The 21,016-nt window shown below is 38.2% G+C and overlaps 1 protein-coding gene and 1 long non-coding RNA gene across 3 annotated transcripts in view; both read right to left on the bottom strand.

Annotated features, from left to right (window-relative positions):
- Nucleotides 1-340: 340 nt before the first annotated feature.
- Nucleotides 341-4,176, bottom strand: LOC140331955 (uncharacterized). The gene is made up of 3 exons (XR_011920993.1): nt 4,008-4,176; nt 3,285-3,551; nt 341-676 (listed from the first exon to the last, which is right to left on the bottom strand). It is a non-coding gene; the product is annotated as an uncharacterized lncRNA (long non-coding RNA).
- A 5,676-nt stretch (nt 4,177-9,852) lies between these two features.
- Nucleotides 9,853-21,016, bottom strand: part of ESRP1 (epithelial splicing regulatory protein 1) — a 42,876-nt gene continuing 31,712 nt past the window's right edge. The window contains exons 12-16 of one of the 2 annotated variants that reach the window (XM_072410900.1): nt 19,671-19,857; nt 15,436-15,607; nt 11,813-11,966; nt 11,496-11,605; nt 9,853-10,908 (exon numbers count right to left, since the gene is read on the bottom strand). In XM_072410900.1, coding sequence (XP_072267001.1) covers nt 11,522-11,605; nt 11,813-11,966; nt 15,436-15,607; nt 19,671-19,857 — 597 coding nt within the window. In that variant the 3' untranslated portion in view covers nt 9,853-10,908; nt 11,496-11,521. Of the gene's footprint in view, nt 10,909-11,495; nt 11,606-11,812; nt 11,967-15,435; nt 15,608-19,658; nt 19,858-21,016 lie in introns of both variants that reach the window. The other variant, XM_072410899.1, reaches the window with a different exon arrangement.

Raw genomic sequence — 21,016 nt, forward strand, 5'->3', positions numbered from 1 at the left:
CTACACAATATTCAGCGGGTGATTTTAAAGTTTTGACTGACTAATGTGTTTATTCATATTTGTACAGAACTGACAGAGACATATTTGATGAGTAATGAGGGACTCAGGGACTTGGTTTCAAAGTAGTGAAATCCCCTTAAAACAAGGTAAAGTTGGGATGTAAGAGCTCATTGGATTGCTATTGAGACGAGACAGTCAACTGGAGTAGGAGGGTAGGGGCACATGGAGGGCACTGTGGGCACACAGAAGTGTAGGACATTTAGACATTAAAAATGCGTCTCCAGTTATGTAAATGAAACATTATTTGGCCACTATGTATGATATATATTTTATTTTTTTTTTTTCTTTACCATATCTGGCTCAAACAATAATTTCTCACAATATGGTTTGTTTTTTTTCTTAGGAAAATAGTAACATATCCATATAACCATTCTGCAGAAGGATAAATTCGTATCTGAACATAACACTTTATTTGTGTGTGAACTTATGAATCAGCTGAATCAGATAATCCTTCATGCATCAGTGGAGTGTCCTGGTCCCGTAAAGCCTGTTCCCTTTTCCTCATCTATACTCAGATCTCCCAAAGTGCTTATTACAGGACAAGGATTTGTCTGGTGAAGGGTAGAAAATGAAAACCTGTATACAGTGGTACCTTGGTATAAGTCCGTTCCAGATCCTTTCCCATAAGAAATAAAAGGAAAATGATTAATCCGTTCCCATGAAAAAAATATCCTATTGTTATTGGCATATTATACATTGATAGGGCTGTATGAAATAATTTAAACACCGCTTAATAATAAAATACATAAATACAAAAGCAATTAGATGAAATAAATGAAAATGTAACCTCACTTTACCTTGCTGAGAAGAGTGGAGTGCCTACTAGGATGGTGCTGAGAAGGGAGGAGGAGGAGATGTTATGTAATTCACAGGGAGTTATAGCGCCGGTTGTTCACTGAATAGTGGCAACTGGCATACTGACGCTCACGGGCAGTCGTGGCTTTGTCTAGCGAGAGGTAAATAAGGGTAGCGCGTAGTTAGACGTATTCCAAAGCGGACTTATACCGAGGTATCACTGTATAACTTTTTGCTTTAGACTACACTGCCATTTCAGTTGAAGTTTTTAAATTTATTTTGAGTTTTTCAGTCCTTCTATTCTTACGTGTTAAATATTATTTTTTGGAGGTCTTAAAGATTTTTTTACATATATATATATATATATATATATATATATATATATACTGTATATATTGTTTTTTAGTTTTTATCAGGAAGCAATATTAAGAATGTATTATTATTAAAAACTTGTACAAGTTTTTCTACTTATTCAGAATTTCATGCATTTCACACAGCAGTGCATATTAAATGTTATCATATATATATATATATATATATATATATATATTATATATTTACCTATATAGAACTAAAATATTACTCACTGCTTTACATGTTAGTGACATGACTATGAATTTACAGTCTTGGTAGTAAGGGTTTGTTTACACCTGCTGTAAGGCGCGTACACACGTCATTCTTTCTTTAGCGATCCTTTCCAAGGACAAAGTACTAAAAGATGCATGAGCGAGCGCTACTATGCTCTATAGAGGGTGGAGAACGAGCAAGTGGCACCCTTCTGTGCTCTCCCCCCATCACTTGCATTGCAGTCATTCATTATTCATTGATCCGGCAGGACGGATCTATGAACAACATCAGACAGTGCTGTACACATGCCAGATTCTCGTCCGATACTACGAGAATCATCTAACGCGCGAACATAGCCTTAGGGAAACGTGGTTGTTACCACTCCTGAAAGCCTACTATGCACAGCCGGGCGTCCAGGATTGTTTCCAGCTAAAGCCGGCCATTGCAAACACATGTACAAGCCTTTTTAGTTATTTTTTAAACACTTCCCATTCAAGTATATGAAGTGAGCAGAAGTGGAAAACTGCCATTAAAACTGTTCAAAAATGCTGAGCAACATACACACGTACAAATATTGTCATTGGAAAAGATCTCTCACAATCCTTTCTAAAGACTAGCGACTGCACGATGCATGAATGAGTGCTGTACATACAGAACTGTTCTGCTCTATGTAGAGGGGAGGAGGAAAACGACGGAGCAGCACCCCACTGTGCGCTCTCCCCCTTCCCTTCCATTAAAATTGTTGTACGGGTGCTGTACACATGCACAATTCTTGTCCGATATCAAACGAAAACCATTGGTCGCATCCTAACTGTCCTGCAAAGGAGATCACAATCAAAATGTTCCTACCATAGTCCTTTCCAAAGCCAACTTTCACGGAAGTCAATAATAGGACTAGTATTTTACAATTAGAAAGTATTTCCTCAGAACATACATTCTGATTCTGAAAAGGTTCATATGCATGCATTGTGGTCACAAGATAATGATAAATCACCTTGTCTCTATGTAATCTTTCATATTGTCTGACCCATTCATAAGCATCAGGTAACTTCTGATTTTATCCTTTGCATTAATATATAGATATTTATATTATACATATTGTTTTTTTTATACTTTGTTATATTATTATTAATATTAATGTTAATAATATTAAACAGAATTTATATAGCACCAACATATTACGCCTCGATGTACAATAAAAAGGGGTTGCAAATGACAGACAGATACAGACAGTGACAGAGGAGGAGGAGAGGACCCTGCCCCAAAGAGCTTACAATCTAAGATGAGAGGGAAGTATCACACAATAGGAGGGGAAATATGTAGTGGTGGGAAGTAGTAACGGTTTCAAACGATAGAAGAAGACGAGTAGGCAAGTTTGAAAAAATGGGTTTTAAGGACCCTGCCCCGAAGAGTTTACAATCTAGGAGTATATATATGATCAAAGAAGTGTGAACAGTCCTGGTTTTTAATGTCGGAATCGGTGGAGTTGCTTTTATCCAACTGCAAGTAAGTGCACCCTCGGCTATCTATAATGATTGAATGAGGGTAGTTTAGGATCACGTCTGCCACCTACCAGAAGCCAACAGCTTCAACACTTCTCGTATGATCTGAACCCTAAAGAAAAGTTTTTTTTCAGACAGTCAGTGGAATCAGTGATTCCTAGGCAATGGTTGGCACCCTTTTAGGTGCTGACTACCCCATCTGATCAACATATACCCACACTACAACCTCATCACCTATCTGATGTAGCCCTTACGGATTCTATAAATTTCTGACACAAATGTTTGGTTCTGTAACCGACAGTTTAAAAAAAACCTATTTATTGACCGGTGACAGTTAATACTTAATAATATGGTATTCACCTGTGCCCAGGCAGTGACAGCTGTCATCCCAGGGGAATATTGGGAATATTTCAGATGAGTCACAATAATGTTGTTGTGTGCATAACACTGCAGATGAGTTGGAGAGGAATCACACATCCAAACGTCTGCAGCACATCACCAACAACAAGCATGCCAACCTCGATCATTGTCCAGTAGCGGTCCTATTCGCTCTATGCTCCAAATAGCATGTGGGCTGTTCCTTGGCAGGATAAAAATAGCTTGTTTTCATTTCAGTAGTAAAGGAATCTGGGAAAACAAAGAAGTCAAGCATGTTTCCCAACAATAATTGTGTGACGGCTGAATATCAATCTATCATAATTTCACAGAAGTGGAAAAAGATGTTGTTGTAATGTATGCAATGTGTGACCTACATTGTGAATTGTAGTGGTACAATGCAGTGTTTACCTTTTGATTGAGCAGTAATGGGTGCATAAAAATGACATTAACATCTATAAACCCTTACACTGGAATTTCATATGACCTAGTAGCTGGTAGAATACATAGGAAAGTCTGTATAAGATACTAGTATCTTTTTGCTCCCAGCATTGAACGGATCTAAGAAAAGGTAAGGAAATGCTTGGAAGGGTTACAGGGTTATAGCTGAACTTTTGGCACAACAATATTCTATTAAAATATGTTCCTTAATAGTCGCAAAAATTCTACCTTCTGTGTAGCAAATGCATTAATAAACTCAGATATTACCTTGTAGAAGAAGCAGTGATATCACCGCTGATGTGCATAACCTGTGCAGAGAGCAGGGCTGTAGAAAACTGGGAGAGGGGGGGAAAACTGAGACCTTTCACCCTTGGAGAGAGACTTAGGATGTTCCTGAACAAAGGAAAGTTTTCACACTGAATTACTGCACAGATCTGAAAGAAACACACAAAGCACAAGGGATTTCTATTAACCTCACCCTCGCTTCCCTAGCAGCAAGCTAGCTCCCCTTCCCTTGGATTTTCTGAGTTGTAGACAGGCCCTCCGTATGCTCAGTTACAATTCTTAATATTTTAATTACATTTTTTAAATTATTATTACAATTATACATCACAAACACATTACACAGCACTGTGCAATAAATAGGGGCAGCAGATGACAAGCCTGATGATTGGGAATTCCATGAATTCCTTTATTTTGTGATGAGACTACAGAGAATGCTCATAGGAGGAACCTGCAAGAATACGGTTAAAGAGGAACTATACTGAAAACTCAAAAAAAACAAAACAAAAACACACCTTCCATCCCACAGGGCAGTCTGATCACTCCAGGTGTGTCTTGCATCAGGTCCTGCTTCGTCTCAGCATCCGTCCAGGAGCCGGCGCTCCGGGTGCCGCCATCTTCGTCTTCTCTTCGGGTTCTTCATCCTATGTCACCCAACCCAGGCGTGAGATCGGCAAATTTTTCTCTTTGAGCAAAAAAGCTCCTTTTGGGCATGCACAGAAGGAGTACCCAAGAGCCTCCCGGAATGCCTGATGTAGGTATCCCGGGAGTCTTTCTGCTCCCATTCATTCTCGACAGCCTAGAATTAGGGGGTAGTGCTGCGCCCTTTTTTTTTTTTAAAAGGATGTTGCAAAAAAACCCAAAAAACTAAATTTTTAACTTACACAAAAGGGTTCCCTACCCTTTTATGTAAAGTAAAAATTTTGAGTTTAGGTATGCTTTAAGAACAAATATTTTACTATTCCCTACACCTAAATAAGTACAGTACACTTACAATGCAGAGGTAGCCCCACTGCAAGGTTAATTTTTTTTTTTTCTTGGGGTTGACCTTAAAGTTTCTCTTGTAAAATGAAGCTGCTATCTTACATAGTATTGATATTATTAATAATAATAATAATAATAATAATAATAAACAGTGTTTATATAGCACTAACATATTACGCAGCGCTGTACAATAAATAGGGGTTGCAAATGAGGGTCTGCTTTACGTTGGTTCAAATGAAAAGATTGTGTAATTGCCTACAGGCTACATTGCATGGGAAAAGATCATTGGAATTCTGCACTTCCACACATAGGGCGCTCTGTATACATAGGGCTTCCCATACAGGGAATCTGACATTCCCTCAAATATTCCCTCGTGGGAATTAACTACAGCTTTTGAAACACATGAACCTTAACGATTCCCACCAGGGAATTTTTGAGGGAATGTCAGATTCCCTGTTTTTTTAACAGAGTCCAAAGTATGTGCACAGTAATGATTCTTATAAATGAGGCTGTTCAATGCATAAATTGCAAACCTTTCTACCAGAACAAACAAATAAAAATGTTTTATTTGTTTACCAGCTTTGATTTAAAATTGCAAAGAGTTTATTTCTAAAACCTACTAAAATTTTTAATCAACTACAAAGCAAAAAGCATATGAAATGGGACATGGAATTGAACTATGCTAACATTTTTAACATTCAAATGAATTTGTTTCTATTTTCATGTTCATATTGCAGATTGTGTTATTGCTGTCACTAAACTACATAGATAGGGAATAGATTTTGGATTCATCATCTGTGGAGGTTGGAGGCCCCCTAGTGGACACTCTAGAAATTTGTTCCGTAACCAATAATGGAATTCCAAAATTCAACATCTAATTCAGCTTTAGTAATGTAAAGCTTGTACGTATGTACTAATGTCTCGTTCAATGCATTAAGAAAGCCCATTTACTTTACACAAATTGGTAGAGAGAGAGAAAAGAGGAGGGGGGAGAGACAGAGAGAGAGAGAGAGGGAGAGGGGGGAAAGAGAGAGAGAGGGAGAGGGGGAAAGAGAGAGGGGGGGAGAGAGAGAGAGAGAGAGAGAGGGGAGAGAGAGAGAGAAGAGAAAGGGAGAGAGAGAGAAGAGGAGAGGGGGAGAGAGAGAGAGTAAGAAAGAGAGGAGACAGATAAAGAGGGAGATAGAGAAGAGAGAGGGAGGGAGAGAGAGAGAGGGAAAGAGAGGGAAGAGGACAGAGAGGGAGAGAGAGAGAGAGAAAGAGAGGGAAGAGGACAGAGAGGGAGAGAGAGAGAGAGAGAGGAGGAGAGAGAGTGAGGAAGGGAGAGGCAGAGGGGGGGAGAGAGAGAGAGAGAGAGAGGGAGAGAGAGAGAAAGAATAGGAGAAAGAGAGAGAAGAGGACAGAGAGGGGGAGGAGAGAGAGGGGGGAGAAAGAGAGGAAGCGAGAGAGAGAGAGAGAGAGAGAGAGAGAGAGAGAGAAAGAAGAGGAGAGAGAGAGAGAAGAGGACAGAGAGGGGGGAGAGAGAGAGAGAGGAGGAGGAGGAGAGAGGGGGGAGAAAGAGAGGAAGCGAGAGAGAGAGAGAGGAGGAGGAGAGAGAGGGGGGAGAAAGAGAGGAAGCGAGAGAGAGAGAGAAAAGAGGGCAGATAGGGAGAGAGAGAGAGAGTTATACCACTGGAAGTATCCATCAGAAGATGAGACCACCATGGCCATAAAGGGATGGACATGGTCAGCACCAATACTAGCTCATGGCATTTGAACAATGCTTTATTGGTATTAAGGGGCCCCAAGTGTGCCATGAAAATACCCCTATTACACCACCAGCCTTAACCCTAAATACAAGGCAGAATGGATCAATGCTTTCATGTCGTTGATGCCAAATTCTGACCTTATCAATCTTCTCTTGTCTATCTTTGGTTAGCCCATTTGAATTCTAGCTTCAGTTACCTGTTCTTAGCTGACATAAAAACAGACCATTTACCGGTTTCCTCTTATGTTACACATGTGAGATGATTCTCGCTATATATGAACAGTAGGGCCCATCTCAGGCGAGAATCTTACATGTGCATAGCAGTTGCCTGACATTATTCAGAAATCCATCAGGAGGGATCCATGAACGGCCAATGGGGAACAACTACTATACAAGTCAAGGGAGGAGAGCACAGCGGGGTGCTGCTCACACATTTATTTGTCTCTATTTGTTGCTGGAAGCGATCATGAAAGATTGTTTACAGCGATGAAAACAAAAAAAAAACTGAAAACTGTGTTCGCAGCCTTACAGAATTTATCAATAGACACCCCCCCATCTACCCAAGTGACTTGCAGCTTTCTTCTCTGCTTATAGGAGAAGGCACTTGTACGAAATGCAATCAAGGTAGTGATTTAGTAAATGGTTATTGAGAACAGTTACTAGTCATTGGTTGTATTGTGCAAATCATTTATAAGCCCTCCAGGGTAAATAATGTTGTCTTCTTGCTCATACCACTGACAAAGTAGATTTCTTATTATCTTTCCTATTGTCCACACATGTATTTTCCCATAAGTTCCCTAAAAAATCCAAGCCTCTCCACCCCCCTTTCCCCAATAAATATTTACCTTGATCCTACCCTTCTACAAAATCATCTTTGTGCTGGCAGCATATGCAGTTATTCCCTGCAAACTTCTATGTGACCCCCCTGTAATTTAAGGACAGGTGCTATATTGGATTAAAGTTTTTCTTAAAGCTTTCTAAAATTCTGTTATTGTAATACATTTTTTCAACTGTACTAAATTGTGATATACCGGTATATATCTATCTAATTATCTCCAATTTTTGGTGCCATTTCTATTTTTAATCCATAGGGGTGTATACCACAATTACTTTTTCGGTTTCTCTCCCTGGGACTGTTTATTGTGCTTTCTAATAAGCTATTCTTACATACTTTATTAGAAGAGGTCACATACAGAGGTTTAAAATTTACATAAAATAGACACGTATTAATACTGAGGTTATTTTTGTGAACAGAGGAGGTTAGTCCCGCAAGAACAATTGGAAACCTTTATGTTCCTGCACTCCTGCCAGATTAGAAGCTTAACCATCCTCTGACATTTTAAGCTTTCCAAAATTTCACTTTGAGACCATTTTTTTTTCTTACTTTCAGCTAAATATCACAAAATAGAACGCTGGGTGGACTTTAATAACTATGTACAAAATTTGTCATTAGGATCTACCTGCTAGCAGGCAACTAAAACAACGAACAATTGATTCACAACTGTGAATGGCACAATGCATACTGAAGTACAGTAGAATAGTGTTGGTGTTCAAATTCGGGTTGTCCTTATATTCGACCTGGATATGGCTGCTCAAATTTTGATAGGGGAGATTTGTCCTCATTTAACCTCTAGTGCCCAGGGATCCCACACTGACAGGAGGATTCCCACAGCCGTGATCAGAATCACCCGAAAAATATTGGGCTATTCGATCAAATAGCCGCCGATTTGAAAACTGAGGAATTCGACCAACACTACAGAAGAATATCATCCAGTTTTAAAATGATTTGTAGACTTATTGTATTATGAAGTGTGAGAACTATAAGCAAAGCACAAGCAATGCTGCACAGCACAAAATAGTGTAACTAATGACAATCCAACAAGAGGATTGGCTGTTGGTTAGTGAACTTTATAATATTGATTATAGAACTATATTAAAATATTGATTAAAGTTTTCAGTGTAATAGTACAATAAGCTCAGTACAGGTAAAAAATACATTTTGTTCTCCAAACACGTAAACAGTTTATTAGTTTTTGTGCGTCAATATACCGTAATAGATACAGGATTAAAGAATTTTCAGGCACAAGTCACAATAAAGCAGTGTATATATATGCTGTGAAAAAGAAAATGCATATTTACACCTGAGGCTGTAATTTGTCCATCATCAGGGGCCAGTAGTATACAAATTGGACAGCCGGTCATAGTAACCTTTGTACTATAGTGCATGAACACACACACCTATTGTCATGACTGATGAAACATTTTTAACGAGCAGCACTATAAAAGTAAAAAACAGAACACAACCAGGTTTATAAACTTAGAAAGTTTTGTCTGTGAACAAAAAGCTTTATAGCGGCACCAAGTGCCCCGGAGTTGCCAGGTTTATATACAAACTTAAATGACATGTGCAGGGGGGTAACTGTCTTTAAACACAGTGAAGGAACAAGAGTGTGCTGCCCAGATTTGAGAATTTGCTCCAAAACCAAAAGACATCTTATAGTCAACCATCATCAGAAATATGCAGTACAAACTTTTTTTTTTGGTCTCAAACTTTGTGTGAAGATAGTGTGCCTGTTGCTGAAACTTTGCACAGAATGAAATCTCATACCAAGGTTACATTTCAACACAGCATGGTCAAGAATGATAGGCTCAGGTAGCATGATGAAAATCTAGGGTTGGTTCAGTTGCCCCCCAATGTCTATTAGTGATCCCTTTTGCTGGATCAGCAAGGACTGTTTTCTGCTCTGAAGGACTCCGTGTTCATCCTCCTACGTAAAACAGAACAGTCTGTACAACACTTGTTCTACTACAGCTGAAAGTGATTAACTATTTTTCCTTATAAACTATACAAAACCTGAACTACAGAGGAAAGTCTAGGTGGGTAAGAACCAATTACCAAGTGCACCGGGTCTAACTTTGATATGACTGCAGTCCATAAGAACCAGAGACCCTGCACAACTGCTGCAACCTGAATATGGAGATTGCCAATGCAACACCTTTCTGACTGCAAATTTACTTCTGTGACTCAGAATGTGTTTTAGAAGGGGAGCACAATTTACTAAAGACAACTAATCAATAAAAAAGGAAAAAAGACTAAGAAAATTACTTGGCTTGACACTTTATTCAAACATGGCAAAAGGTGGAAGGTCCATTTGGTAAAACCCCCACTGGTGCATTATAAAGACAATAAAAAAAAGAATTTATTTGAGGTGAATAATTATTAAAGCGCTAGTTCATACTTTAAGCAGTTTTGTAATATATAATGTTCAAAAGCTAAACACAAAATATATACATATATTATATATAAAGGTAATGTAACAAATAAACAAAGTTCAAAAAAAAAAAAAGCAAGGGCAGGAGTGCATCATGCAAGTGCAATCGCACACACAGGTAATCAAATGGTTTCATGTTACCAGCACATAAGACTTTTTTTTGGAAGAATTTTTTTTTTTTTTTTTTAAGTATATATTTTTTCTACAGTTTTTAATATCAAACTAAAAAGGTTACAAAGGACATCTGAAAAGTTGTAGACATTTAAACATGATAAAAAAAAAAATTGTATCCAAAGAAAAGTTTGCAAATATATCAGAGCACACCGACAGAACAGTCGATTCTTAAATATGGCAAACCATTTACATGACAAAATGAACCCTTTATTTTTTTTTGAGTCAACTAAAAATATACATAAAATAAATGTCACCGACTGTATTAACACTTTTGGAGAAGATGTGAAGACTAACCTGAAAGTTAGTAAATAAGAAGTATTTATATTATACTCAGCGATTTGCTCTATTTATCCTGACAGGTCATTCCAAAAAGGAAGCATAATACCTGCTGAATTAAACATAGTAATGTGTTAGTGTGTAATTGGAAAGTCATTTCCCTTTAGCAGTGTGATGCAGTGTTTACAGCGGATCTCAACTCTGGGTTCAGTAGCTTTGCACATTAGAAAATCATTTCATTTGCCCAGTTCTTCATGAGTTGTCAACCTTCCTGATAAAGTTCAAGTCCTAGAAGTCTAACTGAGCAAATGGGCTTCCAAAATTTCAGGAGTCAAAATTCATGTCTGATCAAACTTAAAGATTCCGATGGGACCAACCAAGTGGGCTGCTTGCTCAGCAAGAGGACAACTTACAAAATAAACTGGTTGAGGACAATCTGTGGCAGAAAAAAAAGGTTAAGATTAAAATAGGGGCAAATAAATAAAAAAGGAAAAACAAATATATGGAGCAAAACTGACCTCAAAATTTCACATTTACAAATTAGCCATATCATCTTTTCATACTGCTTAATATTTTAACTGCTCTATCCTTGGCCAGCTCCAACATTTTGCAGCACTGTACAGTCTATAGTCATGTCACTAGCTATCACATAATCTAATGTCTCTACCATAGCCATAGGTCTTTAATACATTGTAAGGTCAATTTTGGGAGAAGCCAATTAACCTAACTGCATGTTTTTGGTATGTGGGAGGAAACCGGAGCAAACAGGGAGAACCTGCAAATTGCATGCAGAAAGTGTCCTGGTAGATATTCAAACCTGTTACCCAGCACTGCAAAGGCCAGAGTGCTAACCACTGAGCCACTGTTTTCCCTGAGTACCTTTGGAGAATATGCCATCACTTACATTAGACTATACAGAAAAAAAAAAAAACCTAACAAATCTTTATATCATACGCAGGGAAAACTGTAGCTACAGAACAGTAACAGGGGCCTGGAAATAGAGAAAAGAACACATGCACTTACCTCCTCTAGATAATTATCAGGAAGAACTATATGCACACCCATTCCTTAGGGTGGGTGATCAGTGTCCGGGCCTGGTCAGTTACTGGGAGGAGAGCCTCTTCTGGAGAGTACTAAGAAAAAAGCAAAAAGGAAAACAGCTGAAAATATCTGTTTGTGACACAGTCCAATCAAGTGAATATTGGCTGTGGGTGCCTATGCCTAGTATGTTTACCACTACAAAAACAATTTGTGCACAATGCATTTAGAACTGATAAACTGCAAACTTATAATTGTTGGAGAATGGTTTTTAGTTTAATAAGCTGTGAAGGTGGTCTTACCTGATAACCTTGGAAGAAGTTCAGGATCTCTTTCATACCAGAGTTATAAGCCAGGCCCTGCATGCGCACCACTGTGGCTCCATTATGCGGAGGCATGCTGCTGGCACTTGGTGCTGCAGGGAAGAAGCCAAGATTGCTTGGAGAACCTGGAGGGCTGAGCAGGAAGAAAAACAGATTGATATAAAGTTCAAAATACCTGCGTTTGTGGCAATGATGGCTAGTTCTTATTTTACATTGAAGGGTTGAGGATAAAATAAAAATAGGTCACATGCAGGTTTAATATTAACATATTTAGCCCGTGCCTAAATCTGCATAGATTGTGCATGCATAAATCTATGTTCCATTTGTTAATATACTGTGAGAGACTAACGCAAAACCATAGTAAGGAGATCTCTGATCCAATGACATGGTTTGCTGGCTTCTTTAAACAGATGCCCAAAATGTCCTAATTAGTGTTCCATCCTAATAATCACACCATCCTGATCAGCAAATCCCCAATACTAGGACAAGATCAACTTTTATGAATTCCTGAAGAGACTTACCAAGTAATTGCATCAGTAAACAAAAATAGTTTCATGCGGTCATGTTATCTAGTATTGATTTAAATTAGATTGTAGGTTTGCTGCTCTCTGAATAGTTTGGCATTTCAGGAAACTTTAATAATATAATATAAAATGCATCAGTGTCTGTTCCATTGCACACAAGAGAAGAGAGCAAAACCTAAATGTATTGAGCTCAGAGCTCAAAGTTGCATTATCTAACCTGGATTAATGACTGATAAGTGCAATTGTGCTTTCTCCATTGCTGAAACTGCTATTTATGCCAAATTTTTGCCAAAACCTCTATCCTTTAAATAAAAGGCATTTGTTGTAATCCCAGGGTCACCAATTAATTCTACTTTAGCAATTAAAGGCTTTACTGTGCAAATAACCAGAATAGTGACAGACTTGTTTTTTGGTTCCAAAGTTTTGCCCTTTATCGTTTGGAAACTTATGAAAATGTATTGAACACTTTTCCTGCATTGTGTGGAGGTGCTGTAATTAAACTAACTCTGGTTCGACTTCAAATACTGTGTGACCTCTCCTATGCTTTAATCATCACAGATCACCTTGTCCAGCCGCCACCAACCTTTCAGACCTCGCAGACCACTAAATTCATCATTTTAAATCTTGTGGACCATTAATATGATTTTTTTTTAAAAAAAAGAGAAATAAGTTAAAAAGAGAAACACGCTTGTAAAATAATGATCTTCCTAATGGTGCCTGACTAGGACTGTGGCGGCTCTGATTCATTGATCAGCTCACAGTTAAGTGAAGTGTTACTAGTGTTACTATCATTAGCTACATTATCTTTGGTATTACTAAGGAAATGCAAAATATTTGTTTGCTCTCTCACTCATTATGGGTTTATTTCAAAGCAAACAAGAAATGATAGTTATCAAAGTCGAATGCTGCCATTAAATATAACAGTTAAAGAAAATAGACAGTTAAGGACATACTTAAAAGAGCAATAAACAAAAAAAATAAATAAATAAAACAATCGGATGAGAATCGGTATTAGTGGAGCGGGGTTGTAATGGTGGAAACAATACTGAAGCGTACGGCTCGGCAATGGTTTCCTCTTACAACTTAACACTACACTGACGTCACGCTGCGCCTCCCTTGTTTTTCCATTTCTTGTACAGTTTGTGAATTTAGCGCAATATAAAAATGAAAAATTGCCATCAATGTCAAGCTATCCAATACATTCATTAGTAATGGCATCAAACTACTACTACAGCAAGAGCAACAACTTTCTCAAAATCTAAAAATACTTTACGTCTTATGCAGGATCGTGGGTCTACACCTCACCATCTTGGAAACAATACAACAGTACAAGCATAGCAATGTTTTCTGCATAGATGACATTCTTCAAACTCTACAGAAGGCTGTAGAATGCTACGAAAGGAAGGCTGACCTTGCATGCAACTATTTTTACTCCAGGGCAACTATTTGGCAGCTTGAAAGGTTTTTGCTCATTACAGAAGCTTTAACTGCACGAGATTTACTGCCGCTCACTCACCCATTACCACTTACTGCTGCCCCCATGGCCTGGAATTTAAGTATATAATATTTGAAAGTCTACTGCTTTCCTTAGATATATTCTACCAGTGCGTTAGCCTGCACTTTCCTCCTACATCTCCTACTGAAAATATATTATGGGTTTAAGTTCGGGAGTAGCAATTAAATACGGACAAAAAGGTTTTGTTTTTTTTTGCCAAGGATTCAAAGCAAACACGTCACAAATATATTAAAATGCATAAAAATAAGCAAGTTACTTTTGTTAGCCAGTAGAGCCTTTTCTGTGTGCACCAATCATCTTAGCTTAAAGTGGCACTTGCAAAATACAAGCCCCAAAAATGTCAATATGTTTATCCGTCAGGCCCCTGTGTTACTGTGGTGTTCTGTGGTGACCTAGGGGTGGACTAAGGTTATGTACACACATGCAGTGCTCTTTCACAATCTTCTCAACGACAAAAGACTGAAAGATACATGAACGAGCTCTGTACATAGACCACCGTTCTGCTCTATGGAGAGGGGAGGGGAAGGACAGAGCGGCACCCCACTGCGCTGTCTCCCCCTTCACTTCCATTATGATTGTTCGTCGTCCATTGTTAATGGATCCATCAGGACAGTCCTTCGGATGACGAGTCTTGTACACACGCAAGATTCTTGTCTGATATCAGCTCCAAGCCGATTATCAGACGAGTACCAGTGCACGTCTGTACCTAGACTAAGCCATGCTACACATATCAAGTATTGGATAACAATAATCTTTAAGAAAGGCAGAAAAACAGTGAAGAATCTTGTCTCAGATGGAGAGATTTTAGAGGCAGGCTGCAGATCAGAAGGTATAACACCTTGTTAGAGGATTTCTGGGCTCCCCATGCATCCATACTGCACAGACACTACGGGGGTATCTCTGCAAAAGAGAACTCAGGAAGTCTCCCTCCTGCCCTCATTGCTGGAGACAGCTGCAGTTAATGAGGTTTCAACAACTATGACAAAGAGGAGAAGGCTGAAAGTTGGGGCAGAGCATGAAGAACATGGGAGAGGTTACAGATCTTAGCGGGTGAAACAGAGCCTGCAGTGTTTTCAATTTTTTTAACTGTATGTAATAGTGAACCTTCAAAGTTACTGTCATTGCATAAGTGGGTTTTGTTGCAATACCTAGTCAAGAAATTAAAGAAGCTAAAGCCCTAAATTCAAAGAGTAGCAGCAGGTAGTTCTCTACTAAAACATTTGAAATGGATTGCAGGTAAAGAATAAAACGCTTATTTGGGTAATATGTTTAGATATATACTTTCATATATTTGGATATTGGGGCTTAATAAAGAAAAACCCTACAAAATGCAGTAAATCCACTATAACAAATCGGACTTAGGATGCTAAACGCTATAGAACCAATATGGTGATCTAAGCCAAATCTTTGTTTTTTGAAGCTGAAGTGTTTTGAGTTTGGGAATGCAGCTTTGTGTGTGTGTGTCTGGCTAGAAATGCCAGCATAAACACTAAATATAAATAAAATAACAAAATATAAAATCAGATATAGGTTTTCTTTTTACATAAAAATAACCCACTTACCTTGGGTAGTAAGCGGTGTAGTTCATGAAGAGCTGAGCTCCGGCTGGGTAATATGCAGTGGATGGTGCAAGGGCCCGAGGATTCAGGAGCAGTGAGGGCTGGTACAGGGTTGCGGCCTCGGCAGGAATTACAGCTGCTGGTGCAGGGAAGGAGTACGATGGAGGAGACAGACCTAGCAGAAGACAAAACAAAAATAAACAACAGGAAAATACTTTTATCTTGAAATTTTGAACTTTTGTAAAATTGTGGCTCTGGACCAATGTAGAAATTGGCATCAGAATAACTCAGCTTGTTTGAATACATGGAAAAAAACCTTTATCTTTTATTAGCTACCTATCTAATGTCATAAAAATTATTTGCTCGGCCAAAATAATAAAAACACCTGTCATTGAAATGCCAGAACATCTCTAAACCAATTAAAGTTCAGCCTCTACAAAACCTCAGGTGTCCTGTGGTATCCGGCAAGATGTAAAGCAGATAACTATCACTGCTACTGCATCCCAATGTCATCTCTTTCCTAGGTAAAGTGATAGACATGTACCTGATCAACCACATGACCCCCCCCCCCCAAAAAAATGCTTATTCCATAATACCAGACTTATTTCTTCCTTAGATCACTCCATGGTCTAGTTCTGTGGCCCATGTACTTATTGTAGGAGCTTTTGATGGTGGACAGGGACATGGCAACTTGCATTGTACTGCACATTCCTTTTATCACACAACCAGCATTAGGTTTTCGTCAGTTTGTGCTACAATAGCTGTCCTTTGGGAGATGACTGGGTCTCCCCCACCTCATATACATCAGTGAATCTTGGATTCCCATGACCTTGTCCCCAATTCACCTACTATCCTGTTGACCATTTGGTATGTGCTAGCTGTTTTGACCGAGTCTAGCAGTCTCAATTTTGCCCTTTTAAAATCATTCAAATTTGTCCACTTAGTAGTTTGAATGTATTGGCTGATCAGTGTATTTGTATACTAAGATTTCATAATCGAGCATTAAATGCTGAATATGGGTTTGAAGAGCTACGCCCATGTATTAATGATTCCCTCTAACACTTCTGGGTAGGACAGGGTGTGTAGATTACAATAAGATTTAACAATGCCCTAAATGGTTTAGATAACATTTAGTTCCTCTGAAATGTTTGTTAACGCAGGTACCAAGGGGAAAATAAATTAAGTACTAATAATGAGACTTCTTCAGCGAACCCTATTGCAAGCAAGGAAAGGGGAAAAAAAATAGCCCTGGAGTGTGCATGTCATAAAACCCGTCATTAATGGTCACTCCCATATTTGTATCTGGCAAGGCTATGTTTAAATCTGCTTATGAATGACAGATTCTGGAATGTTTTGGAAGAAGTTGTATGGTTCATTCAAGAGCTTGCTTTAGGTGTCATACTGACAGGTATTGCTTAGACAAATGCATGTCAAATGTGGGTCAGCAAAATCCCAAAGACATTAAAAGTGCAGTAGACAAGGCAATTCAGCAAAGTTGCTGACGTCCTGCTTGCATTGAGTTTTTTTAATGCATTATGTCCTTAGAGATTCATTTTCACTGCAGACAAAGCAAATCAAATGCATTTTTTTGTTTTTTTGTTAAAAGCTGTGTTTACCATTCAAATGCAGTGTTAAAAAAGAATAGCCATCAATAAAACTAATAGACATAAGTAGCTACATGATTTGAAAATCATTGCTTCTACTACTGCTTCTATGGTTAATGGTATTCATAATACCATTAGATAAGATTACCCTAAGATAAGCTTCATACAGTCACCTTAAAAAGGTGCCTGGAACTCAAAAAAAGAAAGCTCAAATGCATAAGTCTGACACTTGAACAACCCTTACGAAAAGTGTTCTATAAAACAAGAACGTGTTTGAAAATGCATAAACATGCATGCTTGCAGTTTATGATATTGAAAACTGGATTATTTCTAAGACAAAAGGTTTGGTAATAGTTGGGGTATAATACATTAGATGGGAAGATATGTTCTAGTTAAATAAAATGGAATTTTATTCAAGGCCAAGGTAACCATAAACTACTAAACAGTTTGTCTTTTACTTCAAACCCCTTGCATCATATTAACATTAAATATTAGTTTACCAGTAATTCTAAGTAGTTCAAAACAACTACCAGAACAAACTGGGTTTAAGTACAGTGTGTTACATAAAAATATCTGGGTTTAATGTACAGCGCTGCGTAATATGTTGGTGCTGTATAAATCCTGTTTATTAATAATAACTATGAATTGGACAGCCTTAAAATGTTTGGACCCACTGTGCTTACAGCGTTGCACCTTATGTGGTCATCTTTGTAAATGTCAATCCACTATTCAAAAATGTTTTTTTTTTTTTTTTTTTTTTTTTTTTTTTTAAATTAAACGTTCAAGTGAAAAGGAAATCAGCTCATAGTTTTATGAACAGAAAGCTAGCGAGTCTGTCAATTTGGCATTGAGATTTGAAATTGGGTCATTCTGTTATTTGACATTGAGATTTAATATGGCCATGGCTTTTCACCGAAGCATTCTTGGTTTCATTTTTAGCTTTTAGAGTTGGGTGAAAGGTATTTGGGTGAAAGGTGTAATGTATTCACGTAAACTGAAAAATCTAAAATTAAATAGGCTAAGTATTTAGAAAAAAAGCTAAAGTTGTAAATATTTATGATTTTGGTTTATGGACATATCTTGTTAATCAAGCTGAACTTTTGCAGATGGTTTACCCAATGCAGGTATGCAGGAAACACAGAACAATTTATTGTATCAAGTTTGTTATAAGTAAGGTTTCTTTCAGACTCAAAAAGCTCATGGTAAGCTTCTCCTAACTGATCCTGTTCAATGTCTGAGCTTTTATTAGTGTCAGCCACAGCATTTGACAACCCCTCTTGTTGAATGTAGTTGAGGTTCTTCCTCCAGAGGAAAGGAAAGTGCACAGCCAGAAGTGACTTCATGGTACCACACCGCAATCTGCTGCAGCCACATGCAAGTGTGTGCATAAAAACGGTCCCCAACCATTCCCATTCTGTTGAATGGAAGCAGCTGGAAATACGATTGAGTCTGCGGTAGAATGCTGCAGTCAACCGTAAGTCTGAAATGGCCCTTAATATCATCAGAAGGTAGATTTGCATGGCATCTAGTTAAAGCATAGAAAATATAAGGTGTGACACAAATATTTAAATGTTTGTATATTTTATCTGTGCAGGGCTGTATATGCTTTCATCAAGAGTGCAAGAATGAAGAATGCAGTTTCACACTTTGCTTTGGATAAAAAGCTTCTAATCTACTAAAGTGTTTTAAAGGGGAACTAAACCCAAAAACATCCAACTGTTTTGTTGGAACATATTAGGTTTTATCTGCCTATAAATTGTTTTATATTTGCCATCTCTTCATATGGATGACCTTGCTCTACAAACATTGAGGCAATAACCTTCACACTACTACTAGTTGCCACCTTGATTAGACAGCCACAGAGCTGCTCTCCAGGACCACACACCAACCAACCATTTCACAGCAGTCCAAAGGAAACATTTTCTAAAAGCCACACTAACTTGGTGACCTCTTTCACTAAGGCCACAAGTGATATTAAATTTACTTCATTAAAAAAAAATCCCTAAATAAATCTAAAAAGAATGTTGAGGCTATATGTACCCTTTACATTTTACCAGGAAAAAGGGTACCGGCTACCATTCATAGACCCTATAAAATGCTAGTTGTCGGTCTAGTTTTATTACTTCCAGTTTTGTGGCAATTATAACACAACAGACACACTAACTTTGGGAATTGCGTGGCATATAAATAAAACTATAAACTTCCCAGAATTACTGCACAACAATACTTGCACTGTGCGTCAATAGACATCACTATGAAATGGTGGCTGCAGTAGATGGCAGGGGTGGACAACCACTAAACTGCTCATTCCAGGCATTGTGGAAGATCCCTGTAGAGGCTTTTTTAGCCATGACAAAGCCAGGACCTGGTATGCAATCCCGAATGTAGGATGGCATTTGTTAACTTTTGCTTTAGTTCCCCTTTAAAAAGGGCAGCATCCCTTTGGCGCTCCCGAAATTTCATTCACCACCAAGAAAAATTTCAATCATTTATTTTTATGTTTACAAAAAAAACCTAATAAAATGGCCAATGACGACCCAAAATACCAACAGGAAGGAAAGTTCCAACACGTACCAGCTCAAAAGCGCAGAGAAGCGGCAGAACCCTCAAGCCCAAACTTACATGGTAACTTACATGGCGGCGGGGACAAGCCATTGCGATTTAAAGTTCCCCCCATTAAGACAAAGTTCATCTCCTCTGCAGAACACTGAAACACCTCCACATATCTGTCCTTCATGGTCTTCTTGTGACACTTCTGCGCCGCCAGGAATGCCCTCTCTGCTGACTTCATCTGAATGAAGGAGTCTCCTGAAGGTCGGCCCTTGGGGAAAAAAAATTAAGACCATAAACTCGCTATTAATAGAACCCAAAAATAAACCTGGGGCCCATGGTTGCAGCTCAAGTTTTTTGTGCCCTAGACTTTTAAAATTAGGGGCTTATTAACACCAAATGTCAGAACATTTTACAGTTATTGTATATACAACATATCCATCAGTTGGAAAAATCATATAAAAGATAAGACTAGCCAAGTGATGCATCACTAGAACCTGTCATGTTTTATAGTCTGTGGCCCTGCTCACTTTAGCCTGGTTTATAATTGGACAGTTGAAGAGCCATTTGCCTTCTAATGTGCACTACTAACAGAAACACAGACTGTCACTTATGACTTTCAAAGAACACTTGTTATCTGACCGACATTCAAAAACTGCAAATTTTTACATAAGGGTCTCTGATCGTATTTGTGTAAAACAGAACCATCAAGCACATACATACTTTGTCAAGCCATTTCCATTGATGAAAGAACAGATACACCCATGTTTGTTTAGTAGCCACTACCCGTTAAGCCCAATAAGTATTCTAAGACTTTCCACAAAGTTAAAACATTGTATCCAAATTGAGTTTAAGGATTCCAGATCATTTTACTTTGCCTAATCAATAGTGAAAATGTATGTATAATCATATGAATTAATGTTTGCTCATAAAAGTGTAGACTTGATATTCTATTTTATGAAATTGTAAACTTTCACCTAGCCAATTAGTTAAACTCTAAAAGCCAGTAGCCAGTTTTTCCTATAGTAGTCATTGCCCTGAGAGATATCACTAGCATTCACTGGATGTGCAGCTCTATGAAGTAGCAACCAATTGTACAAATTCAAATAACTATACCATTATTTAACCTAAACACCCATATATGATAAATTCATCTGTTACCCAAGTGTTGCACGATTGGGGTGATTATGGGCAATAACCTAGGTGAAATCCATGATTTATTATCGGCCCAGAAGACAGGGTATTTATAAACCAATACAAAGTAGTCAGTGAGAAGAGAAGGGGAGACAGCGGGTAGATAGTCAAAATAAAAAAGTTAATACGCAGGTCCTTAATCTAGCAGGTGAGCATTTTTCAGAGACATTGGTGTCATATTTTGGAGTTTAGGTGATGCCTTATCCACCAGTTAACTAACACACGCATTATGGACA

The sequence above is a fragment of the Pyxicephalus adspersus genome, chromosome 5 (genome assembly GCF_032062135.1).
Source record: "Pyxicephalus adspersus chromosome 5, UCB_Pads_2.0, whole genome shotgun sequence".
In the NCBI taxonomy this organism is placed as follows: Eukaryota; Metazoa; Chordata; class Amphibia; order Anura; family Pyxicephalidae; genus Pyxicephalus; species Pyxicephalus adspersus.